Source organism: Geotrypetes seraphini, chromosome 4, assembly GCF_902459505.1.
Source record: "Geotrypetes seraphini chromosome 4, aGeoSer1.1, whole genome shotgun sequence".
Taxonomy (NCBI): Eukaryota; Metazoa; Chordata; class Amphibia; order Gymnophiona; family Dermophiidae; genus Geotrypetes; species Geotrypetes seraphini.
This window is the reverse complement of record NC_047087.1, coordinates 97,554,354-97,569,806: the sequence shown is the minus strand read 5'-3', so window position 1 is coordinate 97,569,806 and position 15,453 is coordinate 97,554,354. Positions and strand designations below refer to the sequence as shown.

The 15,453-nt window shown below is 40.7% G+C and overlaps 1 protein-coding gene across 2 annotated transcripts in view; it reads left to right on the top strand.

Annotated features, from left to right (window-relative positions):
* The window catches only part of TTF2 (transcription termination factor 2), a 124,909-nt gene that overhangs the window by 61,827 nt on the left and 47,629 nt on the right, over nucleotides 1-15,453 (top strand). For both annotated transcript variants that reach the window (XM_033943407.1, XM_033943408.1), the window contains exons 11-16: nucleotides 1,329-1,479; nucleotides 1,838-1,940; nucleotides 9,250-9,443; nucleotides 12,301-12,454; nucleotides 12,889-12,980; nucleotides 14,050-14,132. In XM_033943407.1, the coding sequence (XP_033799298.1) occupies nucleotides 1,329-1,479; nucleotides 1,838-1,940; nucleotides 9,250-9,443; nucleotides 12,301-12,454; nucleotides 12,889-12,980; nucleotides 14,050-14,132 (777 nt within the window). The remainder of the gene's footprint in view (nucleotides 1-1,328; nucleotides 1,480-1,837; nucleotides 1,941-9,249; nucleotides 9,444-12,300; nucleotides 12,455-12,888; nucleotides 12,981-14,049; nucleotides 14,133-15,453) is intronic.

Below are 15,453 nucleotides of genomic sequence, written 5' to 3'. Positions count from 1 at the left end.
CAGAAACACCTGTGTGATGGCGAATCTGCGAAGCTCTGAGGAGAGCAGCCCCACACAATCCACAGGGCGACATAACAACTCAGAAGACAGTGCAGGAAACGCAAGTGCTGAGCGCTTTGAAAACTGATGCGTCCTTCACGCAGGCCCCCGCTCCACTCCCTTTCATTGCGACATGGAGAAGAAGCAGAGCCTGCACGAAGCCCAGCCAGCCCAACCAGCGAGATCGAGAGAGAGAGATTGCTCATGTACGCAGCATCTGGCACACTCCCAGGTACCTTCAGCTGCAGAGTCTCTAGTTATTTGCGGTTACAATAGCAAAAACGCCGGCTGTTACAAAAAAACTGCGAATAACATATAAACAGTTATTTGCGGTTTTTCCATATTCGCAGCTATGTTCCACCGCGAATACGGAGGGAGAAGTGTACTGTGTTTCAGCAGGCATAAGTCTTGTACCCTGTATAGAATAGTACTGATCTTTTTCCACACCCATTTTTTAGCACCATTTACTAAATCTAGTCCTATGTGTTTAATTGTACACCCTGTATACCCTCAAACTCTGTCATTGCTTTTAGGTATCATTCTATAGAATAGAGCATAGCTAGAATATTGGCATTCAAGTGCATGCATTCTGGTCATACTGTATATGTGCTTTCTTAGCATAGAATAGGCACCCCTCTGTAGACATACCCTATGATGTGCATGTCTTCACTCAATTCAAATTACTCTGATCTTTTGCTGGCCCCTGATGTTTAGCCTTTCAAAGCAGAAATTAGAATGCCTTGTTAAACTGCACATATTTTGTACAAATGAATTGGACATATGTGGATAAGTGTTGCATAGAAGACTATTTAAAACAGGGAGTTATCAACTTTATTTGTGCAAACTTCCAATTACAAAACTGATTATTTACAAAACACTTTATAAAGATAAAAAGATCTAAAAATGTGACGAGTATATCTTACTCGAATAAAGTATATCTTTTGTGGAGGGTTTTTTTTTTTTGTTTTTTTAGAGGAAGAGTAATTGTGGAGTGCTGGGGCCAGAACACTGCTACTCAAATTAAATTTCTGGAATAAAAATCCAAATTTATGAAATTATTTCCCGTTGGGCCCTTAGGTCTAGTAAAAGTATAAAAAAAAGAAGAAGTCACGCACAAATTTCGTAGAAAGAAAATTCATCACTAGATAGTTTGAGCCCACCGGGACAGATAGGGAAATATGATAAAGTACTTGAATGTAAACCGCTTAGGATATGTGGTATATAAATGATTAAATAAATAAATCACCAACTCAATGAATTGATCTGTGCTAAATTTCATTTCTTCATAGACTCTTCTTTCATCATCTCTAATGCCACTTTGGTCATCTGCCCAGCTTCCTTGATCCATCAGTGGAAGAAGGAGATTGATAAACGAGTTGAACATGGCAAGCTGAGAGTTTATCTGTACCATGGACCTAACAGAGAGAAGGATTCCCAGCTGTAAGTGCCTTTTATGCTCATGCTGAGTAGGCAAGCAAGAGAGCAGTACAGACCAATACAGCATGCTTATGGTCAGCTCTTAACTTTGGGAATCAAAGGCAGTAAATAGTACTACAAACGAAGATACCATCCAGCACAGAAGCAGAACACTGCTGCTCTTTCCCATGAACATTTTATCTTTGGGCACTTCTATTCACTTGTCTGCCTCGAATAGTGGGTTCTGTGCCAGAACTGTATAGATTTTGAAGAGGTGAAGAGAGCAAGGTTCCCCAAGGTTAGAATAGGGAGCCCTGGCATGCTGTGCTTTGTAACAGGACAAACAGATTGACTTCTAACTAGGGTGTTTTGGATTTCGCAGTCTTTCAGGATATGACATCGTTGTGACAACTTATAAGCTTGCTGCCATGGAGATTCCAGTGCAGAAAGGAGAAGGTAAAAGCCCTGCCAGAGATCTGGGAGAGGTCAGTGACTTTCAATAGCTCTTTGACACCCAAACATTTTGGTACATCTTAACTGCATTTTTGATAGTGACTAAAGCTGAATAGAATAATGTTGTTAAATTCCATGCAGTCAGGTTAACTGTACTACAGGGCATTAATCCCCTAGAAGTGTGGAGTGGAGGAGTGCAGCAGGCTGAGAACCAAGGAATCCAGGTTCACCACTCCTTGTGAACTTGGGCAAGTCACTTAATCTTCTGCTACCTCAGGGACAAACTGAGGGGTTTTCCTTCATATAATCTGTGGGATAGAACTGGATCTGTGTGAGAAAATACCTGCTATTAAGCTAACAATTGGGGATGGAATAGAAAGGAGCACAGTGGCTGCTCCATTAGCTTTTAGGAGGCAGAAGTGCCATTCCATGTGTTCAGAAAAGTCAGTATTATTTCTGGGGCTTGGTCAGGGGTAAGAGCAAAGATCGCAGAAAGTAATCCTGCCCTAATGCATGAAAAATAATAATAATAATAACAGTTTATATACCGCAGTACCGTGAAGTTCTATGTGGTTTACAAAAGAATAAAAGAAGGTACAAATTGAATGAACTTAAAGATGTGAGAGTGAGTGGTTGATAGGGCAGGAGAACCGATATTGAGGGGAAAGAGATGTACGGGTCAGGTGTCTAGATACTTCAGGAACAGATGTGTTTTTAGGCGTTCCTGAATTCAGAGGAGGGGTGGGACCGCGGCAGAGGAAACAGCGCCGAAGCAGCGCAAAGATCGCTGGCATCGCGATCTTGCTGCAGGCTGCTTCTCTAGGTAAATGGTGCGGGAAGGCCAGGGGGATAAGCGGTCCTTCAAGGTAGTGGGGGGGGGGCAAGCGGTCCTTCGGGGGGGTGAGCGGTCCATCAGGGGAGGCAAGCGGTCCTTCGGGGTTGGGCGAGCAGGCGGGCCTTCAAGAGGGACAGGCCTTCAAGGGGGACAGGCAGGCTGGCCGGCCTTCAAGGGGGTCAGGCAGGCAGGCCTTCAAGGGGGGGACAGGCCTTCTAGGGGGACAGGCAGGCAGGCCTTCAAGGGGGGGGACAGGCCTTCAAGGGGGAGGACAGGCCTTCGTGGGGGGTGCAGGCCTTCAAGGGGGGGGGGCAGGCCTTCAGGGGTGGGATGCAGACCTTTAAAGGGGGGCAGGTCTTCAGGGGATGGGGGTCCTGGTATAGAAGTACACAGAGGGAAGGGGGGTTCAAAGAGACATGCACATGCTGGACTTTGGGTGGGAAGAAATAATGGGTCTGAAAATAGAGGAGAGGGAGAGAGATGATGGACAGTGGGTTTTAGGGAGGGAAGGAACAGAAAGGGAGAGAAATTGGACACAAGGGATGGTGTGGAGGGGGGGATAGAGATACTGGATAGGAAGGTAGTTGGGAAAAGAAAGGGAGAGATGGTGGACCCTGTGGTAGTGGGGAAGGAAGGAGAGATGCTGGATGAAAGGGTAGTTAAGAAAAGGTGGATCTGTGGAGGGAGACAAAAAAAGGAAAGATGCCAGACATCCGGGGGAGGGAAGGGAAATGGAAGGGGAGGACAAAGATGGCAGATGGATGGTTAGCATGCAGAAAGAAGAAAGAAGGAGACCCTGGCAAGCAAGTTATCAGAAGACAACCAGAGCCTTGGACCAACAAGATTTGAAAAATGGTTTAACATTTTTTATTAATTTTTTCATATAACAACAAGTGTGTCATAAAGATTCATACAATTACATTAAATATACACTTGATATCTCCATAACATTTTGTACATACAACATATCTTATATAATCCTTACTATAATTTTAGATATCATATAAAATTTAATAATTTTATCAACTATTATTCAATTATGAATCCCTTTCCCTCTCCTTATTTTGTTAGTTGCACACAATATAACAACTATTATGATAATTTATTTATATTTTATGATAAAGAGAATAAACCTACCCCCCCTCCTTTATCAAGTATCTTATTATGGGAAAAATTATATCAATCATTACAAAAATCTGTTAATGGTCCCCAAATCTTCTTAAACTTATCGATATATCCTTTTTGTGTTGCAAATGTACGCTCCATCTTATATATATGGCAAACTGAATTCCACCAAAAGTTGTAATTTAATCTGTCATAATTCTTCCAATTGTATGTTATTTGTTGAACTGCTACTCCAGTCAATATAAATAAAAGTTTGTTATTATTTGACGAGATTTGACTCCGAGTTCTCATTGCAGTACCAAACAAAATCGTATCATATGTCAAGGCTACCGGATTTTCCAACATCCTATTTATGTGAGGCCAAATTGATTTCCAAAATAGTAATATGAATGGACAATAAAATAAAAGATGATCTAATGTCCCCGCTTCTAGATGACAGTGCCAGCATCTATTAGACTTAGAGCTATCAATTCTATGTAAACGAACAGGGGTCCAAAAGGCTCTATGTAAAAGAAAAAAACATGTTTGTCTCATAGATGCTGATATTGTACACCTTAACCTCCAAGACCAAAGTCGTGGCCATTGAGATGCATTAATCTGATGCTTAATCTCAATGCTCCAAATGTCTCTTAGACCATTTTTAAAAAAAAATTTACAAATCCAGATATCAATTTATACCACATTGCGGCCTGGTGACCCATGGAATCTATCTGAAAACATAAAAATTCCATACTATGATAATTATTAAGGTTTTTCCATTCAGGGAACCCCACCTGAATGGCCTGCTTCAATTGCAACCCTCTGAAATATTGTGATTTATTTAAACCAAATTTATTTTGCAATTGTGAAAACTCAAGCAGTTTACCTTTATTCATTACATCCTCTAAAGTACGAATTCCAGCAATCATCCAATGTTTCCAGATAATTTTAAAACCGCCAACCTTGATCTTTGGGTTTAGCCAAATTGTTTGAGTCGATTTATTTATTGGAATAGGAGTTAGATTACTTATATACCTTAAAGTTTTCCAGGTATCAACAAATATTTTGTGTTCCTTATATAACCTTATAAAGATACAAAAAAGGCAAAAATGTCAAAAAGGGACTCTATGAGAGTGTATGTCAGCCAATCACCTCTACCCAACCATACAACACTAACAATCAAATCAATTAAGGAGTAGGGGCGCTCTCAGTGTGAGGTTTTTAGCGACGGGAGAACAAACTCCAGCGCTTCCACTTACAAAGACGAAGGTGAATCACCCCCGCCTGCACACCTTCATCGGGCGCCCCTTTGTGTGCAAAATCAAATGTGCTGAATCCGTATCAATAAATAACTCACAAACTGTGAACTGTAGAAAGGGTGAACTACTGAACACGCACTCTCATAGAGTCCTCCCCAGCCTAATCCCCAAGATGCATTGTAAAACCACAGCCAACTTAGCTTTAGAACGAGCCAGATGATAATGAAATATTTTAGTCTCCTTCATTTCTGATTGATTTCATTATCATCTGGCTTGTTCTAAAGCTAAGTTGGCTGTGGTTTTACTATGCATCTTGGGGATTAGGCTGGGGAGGACTCTATGAGAGTGCGTGTTCAGTAGTTCACCCTTTCTACAGTTCACAGTTTGTGAGTTATTTATTGATACGGATTCAGCACATTTGATTTTGCACACAAAGGGGCACCCGATGATGGTGTGCAGGCGGGGGTGATTCACCTTCGTCTTTGTAAGTGGAAGCGCTGGAGTTTGTTCTCCTGTCGCTAAAAACCTCACACTGAGAGCGCCCCTACTCCTTAATTGATTTGATTGTTAGTGTTGTATGGTTGGGTAGAGGTGATTGGCTGACATACACTCTCATAGAGTCCCTTTTTGACATTTTTGCCTTTTTTGTATCGTTATAAGTACCGTTTGGCAACGTTTAGGAGTTTATTGTGTTACCTTATATAACCTTGGCATTTGAATACTGATAACATGACTCAGACGTAAAGGAAACATGAGTCTCCATTCTAACCAGAACCAATCTGGTATATTTTCAATGGGCTCTGGGAGGATCCAATACATACCTTGACGCAGAATATAGGCTTGATGGTACCTATAAAAATTTGGAAAATTTACCCCTCCCTCCGCAGTTGTTCTTTGCAAAGATACTATAGCAATTCTAGGGACTTTACCGAGCCAAATAAATTTTGTTAAAATCCTATCCAATTTTTTATAAAAAGAACCCTGAAAAAAAATTGGTATCATGCCCATTTGGTAACAAACTACAGGTAAAATCATCATTTTAACAGTTTGTACTCTCCTCCACCAAGATATATGTAAAGGATTCCATTGCTCACACATTTCTGTCACCTTCTGCAATAAATTTTTTTTCATTAACTTTCATAGTATCATCCACTGTTTTTGCAATCCAAATTCCTAAGTATTTTAAACCCTCCTTCCAGATAAAAGAAAATGAATCAAATAAGCTTTTTGTACAATGTACATTGAGTGGAAGAACTTCTGATTTATTCCAATTAATTTTATATCCTGAAAATTTTCCAAATTTCTCAATCAATTCAAGCAAGTGTGGAATGGTTATTTCCGGATTTCTCAAATAAAGTAAAATATCATCCGCATATGCAGATAATTTATATTCTCTATCTGAATGCGGAATACCCTGTATCTCCTTCACTTGTTCTATAGCTAACAACAAGGGTTCCAAAACGATATCAAAGAGCAAAGGAGATAATGGGCATTCTTGTCTAACCCCCCTCTGCAGAATAAATCGTTTTGAAAAAGTATTATTAATATACAATCTAGCAGCAGGGGAGCTATACAATGCTTTTATTATTTGTATAAACCGGATCCTATACCAAACCACTCCATTGCCTGATACATGAAGGTCCATTCCACTCTGTCAAAAGCTTTCTCAGCATCCAATGAAACAGAAAAGGCTGGATCATTAAGATTTGAAAAATAACCAGTCAACAAAAGGTAGGAAAACTCCGCACCATAAAAAAATACTTTGATGACACTTCATTCCGCCTGCTAGTACAATCCTCTATCCTTAGCATACTGGACTACTGCAATATCATTTACTTGAGCTCCACAAAAAAAAACCATCAGGAGACTCAAAATGATCCAGAACACCGCTGTCCGCCTCATATTCGGCCTGAAAAAATGGGAACACATCACCCCTTTCTACCACAAACTCCATTGGCTACCATTAGAATCCAGAGTCCTATTCAAATTTGCCTGCTTCTGCTATAAAACTGTATTTGGCTTATCCCCAAGCTACATCATCCCTCACTTCGCCCTGAATCACAGCATCAAGGACTCCCGCAGAATCCAACTCTTCACCTACCCCCCCCTAAAACTTTGCCACTCTAAAAAAATTCCTCGACAAAACCTTCGCCTTCCAAGCCACCAAGCTAAACCCATGGTTATCCCAAATGGCCCTCAAGGCCCCCAACTACCTCGGCTTTAGAAAACTACTCAAAATCCGCCTCTTCCAAGACCAGGATCCTAATGCCCCTCCTAACTAAATAACCCCCTCCCCCCTCTACTCTTCTTCCTCACCCCCCCCCCGGCAACTTTCATCAATTTGATATTTTGTAACCCCGCTCAATTGATGAAAACCACTTGTAACTCTGTTTAATTGATGTGAACCGCCTAGAACTCTTCGGGGTATGGCGGTATACAAAAATAAAGTTATTATTATTATTATAGAGTGGCGAGGATTAGAGATTTGAATGGAATGGAAACTAGTGTGGATGTCAACATTTGTGACATTTTTCGCTCTTATTATGAACATCTTTATGCTGGACCACAGGAGGAGGGCTTGGCGGACTCTGTCTATTTGGAGAGTTTGAATCTGCTGGTTATTGGCCAGGAGGCGCTGAAACATTTGAATGAGGAGATTTCTGACGATGAAGTTAGTTGGGCGATTAAAAACTCATTAAAAAAAAAAAAGTAGGAGCTGGGCAGCATCTACAGTGTAGGCACTGTGATCGAGTCTACAGCAGGATGCCTAATAATAATAATAATAATTTTATTTTTTATATACCGCCTAACCAAAAATGGTTCTAGGCAGTTTACAACAAATAAACACTAGTCATACAGTGAAGAGTACAATTTAAAAGGAAAGTAAAATTCTAAACAATGTACAATAAATAATTATTCCTACAGTGACAAATATAATTTTAAAAAAGTGCAATTTAAAAGAATGGTTTTGAGCGATTTACAACAAATAAGAACCAATTGTACAGTAAAAATACAATTTATAAGGTGATACATTACATAACGGAAGTACAAAATTTTTAAATGAGAAACCCACTTTGGATACAAATTTTTCAAATAGTTGGGTCTTCAATAATTTTCTAAAATCAAGACAATAAGAGTATCCTAACATAATTTTACCGAACCAACCATTCAATTTGGCAATTTGAAAAGGGAGCTCTCTCAAGAAATCTTTTGTAACAACATAATTTAACAGAAGGAAATGTAAACAAACAAACCGGCTGCTGATTAAACCTTATTTGGGTGATTCAAAGAAAAATGGGAGCCAAGGTATCCAAGTGACAAGCCAAAAATTGATTTGTAACAGATACAAGCAAACTTAAACAAAACCTTACGCCTAAGTGGACGTGGTTAGGGGATAGAATGGAGTAGGTGCCATTAGGCGTGAATCACTAAAGAACTTGGGCATCTGTAATGCAGCTGATTCTTTAAATGGCGCCTAAGTGTGATTGACAACTGTTTTTGTAGGTGGCTGCTGATTTAGGCACTGCTTATAGAATCTGACTCTTAGTCTAGCTTTGAATAGGGCCAAAGAGAGAGCATAATGTTCCAACTCAGGAAGTTTATTCCAGGTGTATAGTGCTTCAAGATGGGCGGAAACACAGGGTCTGAAGTTTAGAAGTGGAGGAGAAGGACACAGAAATGACTTACCTGATGGGTGGAGTTCCTGAGGAAGATGTAGGGAGATAAGAGAGGAGAAATGCTGAAGAGCTGAAGAGTGAATGCACTTGTAAGTCAGTAAGGCAAGTTTGAACTGGTTTCCTGTCTGTTTTATCAGACAACGAAGTGACCTGGAGTAGTGACATTTGGTAGATGTACAACATAATTTTGACTAGACTGTAGGGGAGAGAGATGGTTCAGTGGAAAATGTGCAAGGAATAGGTTGTAGTGTAGGAAGGGACAAAATTTGGTGGCTATTATAGAGACAGAAGCAACACTTTTATCAAAGTGAGAATTGGCACAGCTATGAAGTACCTGTGGTCTTTGAAACAGTGTAAGCAGTTTGAAAATTGCATCTTAATTATGCCAAAGCCTTTGGGGGAGGGGGTGTACAATAGAGCATTTTATAATATTTGAGAGTCCAGTCTTGTCTTCTGTTCTCTGCAGGATGGATCATGTTTGCCATATTCTCCTTTGCTTCGTATAGCCTGGCACCGAATTATACTGGATGAAGCTCATACCATTAAGAATCCAAAAACACATACCTCGCTAGCGGTGTGTAAGCTGAGAGCCTGTGCTCGCTGGGCTGTGACTGGGACCCCCATCCAGAACAACCTGCTGGACATGTATTCGCTGTTGAAGTAAGAGCAGAGTGGGGCTCTTGAGGCCATTGGTGATGGTGCTTACCAATACCATGTTCAGGGATTTGGACCCCAGGTCACTTTTTTGCTCCCTAGGTTGGCTAGGAGTCCCAGTCATTGCACAATTCTGTAAATAAAAATTCCACTTGCAAAATATGTTTTATGCACAGAAATGGCTGTTATAAAAATATGTGTTTGTATACACTTGTATGCTCAACTACTAGGGAAATAGATGCAAATATTCTGTGATGTATAAATAATCACAACCTAATATCACAGATCTAAATAATTTAAATTCATCAATAAATAGATAATTTATTTATTTCTTTATTGTGTAAAGTGCTCAGACCCTACAACCAATTTTGTTCAGTGTTGTCACTGGGACCATCATCGCCTTTACAGTCCCTGCCTCCCTGAGTCATCATTGATGACACATATATAATGGTACCTTGGTTTAAGAGCAAAATTCGTTCCAGAAGTATGCTCTTAAACCAAAACACTTGTATATCAAAGCAAGTTTCCCCATAGGAAGTAAGTGAAATTGCTTTGATTGGTTCCACCTCCTCCCCCCTTCCCCCGAGGCTACCGGCGCTGCTCCATTCTCCCCCCACCTTGAGGAATCTGACGCTGTTCCAAACCCCTCCCTGCGATCCGGCTTCCCGCCCCCTGCGAACCGGCATCCTCCCCCCACTCGCATTGCTCCCCCCTCCACTGCGATCCTACTTCCCCCCCCCCCCCCCCCGAGCAGTCAATGACACTTCCTTTACCCGACTTGGCACCAGTGCCGGTGCCCGAAGATCCTCCCTCTTCTGGCGCAGCCTGGGCTGAGCGGTGCATCGTAGATCCTCCTTCTTCTGGTCTGGGCTGGGCTGGACTGGCTTTGAGCATTTGCGCATGCTCAAAGACTTCTGGTCTCTAGCATGGATGCCCCTTATTCTATAATTACACATGTAACTTTGAGGCATGTCCCCAATCCACCCATGACCCTCCCATTTCCGTGCCTCCTTCTTGGCACCTTGTGTAAATTTTAAGCACGGATCCCATGTCTAAATTTACATGCATAAATTTATAACCAATTAATTTTAATGCCTTGTTAATTAAGTTACATGAGCAAATTGTGCACGTGCCAAATTTGCGAGCCTGTAAATGTTTAAAATACTACCATATACACCCATATATGCTAATATTTCACTTAGGTGCATGTTTACAAAATAGCAGTTATTTTTCAGAGCATGTATTGGCAAGGAGGCAATGGCATATGTATGATTGGATACAGGTGGGACTCACACACACAGGAAGCTTACAGCACATCACTACCACATTTAGGCCATCGGACTTAAACTAGTTTTATGTCTGACATAAGTGCGAACCCTAAGATAATTAGATACAGATAAGTAAGTAGTAGAGTTTCTGTTATCAGTGATGTGTGCAGACCATGCCTGAACTCTGGAAACAGTCTCTGTGATTAGCCAGGTCTGAACTCTCTGATATCAGAACTAAAACAGACACTTGTCACCTGGAAGTCAAAGTATAGTGTCTTCAGTGTGGAGAGATGGAATACAGTTGAGGTTTGCAATAGTCCCAAAACTGATTGAAAATTAATCCAAACAGTGTAGCCATTTCAAAGTTTTCTAAGACAGCACATCAACAATTCTGGAGGAAACAATTGATTTATATGCTGTCATGGAACATTGTGGTATCACTGACTTTTCCTGGAAATATAGATAACTTATCTGTAAGTTACCAATATGTGTAATATGTAGGAATCAAAACAAAGACAACCTATTTGGTCAGAACATAATGCAAATAGATCCTTAGCACATAACAGGGAAATAAATATGCTTTCAAAGGTCAACTTTATTTAATATACCACAAATTTATGGAAGGGTAGGAAGTGACATCACTGATCCAAAGATGGGAGCTTAGACATGGAGCTCCGATCGTTGGCCGCTGATATCCTGTGAAACCAAGTGTTTTCGGTGTGTTGTTAAAGCTCCAGCACCATGCCACATTCCTCCCTCCATCACAATGTCCAACATTCCTTCCCCTTTCATCCCCTTCAATCTGTCCCTCTGATCCCTCTCCACCACCGTATCCAACATTTCTCCCCCTCATCCTTCTATTCCCTATACACCTCTACCTCACTCCTCTCTCTTTCTATGCCCAATTTTCCTTTTCCCCTTCAATCTGTCCCTCTGATCCCTCTTCACCACCATATCCAACATTTCTCCCCTCATCCTTCTATTCCCTATGTACCTCTACCTCACTCCTCTCTCTCTGTGCCCAATTTTCCTTTCTTCCTTTCCCCATGTGCACCCTCTCTTACTCACACACTCATGCCCAACAATTCTCCCTTTCTATTCCCTCCCTCCTATTTCCCTAGTTAATTTATTTTGATTTCTAGCCTGTCCTCCTCAAAGCTAAGAATGGGTTAGTTCCCCCTTCCTCCCTCCCTTCTGTGTGGAGTTCGTGCCCCCCCTCCCTGCCTTCCAGCCTTAGTCCCAAAATTAAGTTGTAACCAGGGATCCCTGTCTGCCCGCCCACCCCCCACTGAAGCCACTGCTAGGGATACCTCCCTTCCTGCCTGACCACCCGCCTCCCCCTGCCATTTCTGAAGCCTACCCAGTTACTTGTTGGAGCCACACTCGCTCCCTCTGCCCCAGCGAACTCAGGCAGGGATCCTCGGTGGCAGCGGCTACTACTGATGGGCAGAGAATATCCTCTGCGGCGGCCAGGCCACATACCCCCAACAAGCGGCCTGCGTACCCCTAAGGGTACGTGTTGAGAAACACTAATCTAGAATAAGTTTGGCAGTGGTGAGTCTTCTTATCTTTGTAACCTAACACTCTTGTTGCAGGTTTCTGCGCTGCTCTCCTTTTGATAACTTCAGGGTGTGGAAGAGCCAAGTTGATAACTGTACCAAAAAAGGTGGAGAGAGGCTGATTATCCTTACGATGAGCCTTCTACTGAGACGCACAAAGGACCAGATGGATGCAGTTGGGAAACCTCTGGTAATAGCTTGTGTGCATTTATTCCTGTCCTTACCTAGACTCCGAGGTAGGAGTGTAAGAGAGATGAGGACAGAATCATGCTCAAACCCATATGAGAGAGGGAAAACATGCTGCCGAAGGGTTTCAGCAATATATGCAACTCTTTTTTCTCTCTCCCCCATTTAAGAAGTTATACACCAACCCAAACTGTTGATGATGATTCCTGTATCTGTTTTTGAAAATGTAAAATGGTAATGCAGATTAGCTGGTGTAACTCACATGCTGTCCTTTTTCTTGAGATGTACAAGCATAAACCTGCTCTCTATTTGGCAAAATTAAAGGCTGTTTGTATCTTGATTGCAAGTTTTCTGCAACACACTGCAGGACTCTTATTCATACCTCGGGTGCCATGCATGTGTGCCCACAGCCTGATTGGATTACTTCCTTCCTTGAAGGTACCTTTGCCCCAGCGCAGATATCAGTTACATCAGCTAAAACTTTCAGAGGATGAGCAGTCTGTTTACAGCGTTCTGTATGCAAGATCCAGGTAAGACTTGCTACTAATCTGTGTCTCTCTTTACATTTAAAAGTACCTGAGTGCTTATCAGTGGTCTCAAACTCGCGGCCCGTCAGATACTATTTTGAGGCCCTCGGTATTTTATCATAATCACAAAAGTAAAATAAAACAGTTTCTTGATCATATGTCTCTTTAGCTATAAATGACAATATTATTAAGACTTAGCCAAAAGGAAAGATTTATAAACTATAAAGAGTTTTACCTCATGCAAAATTGTCATTTCTTTAATAAGACATTAACTATTTTTTCTGAGGCCCTCCAAGTACCTACAAATCCAAAATGTGGCCCTGCAAAGGGTTTAAGTTTGAGACTACTGGTCTAGAACCTTTACTTTTGAATGAACCCTCTTTTGTTTTTTTATTTGTTGGTACTTACATTTTAATATTTATCTACTAGAATTGTGGTTGTTATTGTTTTTATTATATACTGTAATACTGTCATTTTTTATTTATGTTTCAGTTATGCTATATATTAAGTGTCATATTGCTTGATTTTATTTTTATGGTGTTCTATACAAAAACTTTTCTTTTCCTTTAAGGTTTGTCAGGGAACCAATGAGGTTAAAAGGAGACATTATAAAGTTAAATAATATATTAAAACTTATTGCAAGAAAGTCTAGTCTTTGTAGATTGGCTCACAGTGATAACCCAAATTTCTAACCTTAGTTTATATTTGAATAAACTGTTTTCCCCCTTGGAGGGGGGGGAAAGATTATCTCAGTTTATATTTGAATTGGTTTATATTGGAGTATATACGGTAAACTTCCAGTCACTACTGACTCTGTTGGAATTTATCCAGTGAATTGGAGGGATGAAGCTGTGTGAATGTGTATCCCTGTCTCTATACTGTAAGCCTTGTTCAATTTTCAATTACTGTAAAATAGGTTGCCATCATGTTAGATATTACCAAGTTTCTTCTTCTAAGTATAGCTGGAGTCTAGTTTTTCTCCAGTTCTCACAATGAAAGGCTATTGCAACCCAAGCAATAGACCAGGAAATGGATCATTCTCTAATTGCTTTATTATCTGCTTTACCTCCAGATCAACTCTGCAGTCCTACTTAAAAAGACATGAAGGAGAGGATGACAAAGCAGGAAGACGAGTTGATAACCCATTTGATAGAGGTTAGCGTTCACACACAGGGATTCATTTTATAAAGCCAACTAGAAGATGTGTAGTCATATTCAGTCTGCATAGGTATTAACAAGGGGTAAAATATGGGCAGAACAGAGATGAAGTTTCAGTGTACAGGCATACTAATGCAAAGCCTTCATCAGGAGTCCTATTACTAGTCACAATATTATAAATCTTTATTGAGTTTCAAAACCAACAAAAATGCAATACAGTATCTATACAAATAATATTAATCACCCAACCAACATTTCATAAGGGAATAGAACCATACAAAGAAATACCCCCTCCCGCCCTCCCTTCCCCTGGGTGTGTGTGCAATATACCAACAGGAACAAAGGAAAAGACAACTACAGTGAATCCATAAAAGATGTCAAAAGGCTCCAGATTAACTTAAATCTCTTAGTATGTCCCAGCATATCCGCAATCATTTTTTCAAATCTATAAATTAAACATAAATTTGCCCAACAGAAATTAAAATTAAGGTGATCCCAGTTCTTCCAGTTGCGCGTAACCATTTGTATGGCTACCCCGGTCATGATAAGGAAAAGCCAACCTCTTATCTGTCCAATGAGGGCTTCAGATGTAATATATTGCTTTACTATTATTACTGGTCACAATAAACAAACCCTGTCAGATGGGGCATCGCAGAAATGAAATCATAAAAAAAGGTTGCCTTGCTCACTATTAGTGTTCATGGGCACGATCTCTGCTGCTTTCAATTTAAAAAGGGCACTTTTCTTTAAAATGATTTTAGGTGTTGTGATGACGTGGAGATGATGCGGTATACAAACCTAAGGATTAGATTAGATTCCCCCCCCCCCTTTGTGGGTAAAAACATAAGATGCTGGGGATTTATGAAGAATAAAAATCTATCTCGCATGTCTAGCCATTAATTCTGATTATCTTATCAGTATTGTAATATTTAGTGAAAACATTCTTGAGATAGGTTACAGGTGATGTATGCTACCCCCCTTTTTGTTTTCAGAAGTAGTTCTGCAAGGCAAGAGGAGGAAATGAAGAGTCTTGCCAGGGCCCATATGTCATTCAGAAAATTACCATGGCTGGACCTGTGTTGGATTCCTGGTCACTCTAGAAGTTGCTTTTAGTGTATTAGATGAAAAGCCTGTCTAAAGCACAGAGAGCAAATGGATAGGCAATTTTGAAAATAGAAACATGATGGCAGATAAAGGCCAAATGGCCCATCCAGTCTGCTCATCTGCAGTAACCATTATCTCTTTCTCTCTCTAAAAGATCCCATGTGCCTATCCCATGCTTTCTTGAATTCAGACAGTCTTTTGTGTCCACCACCTC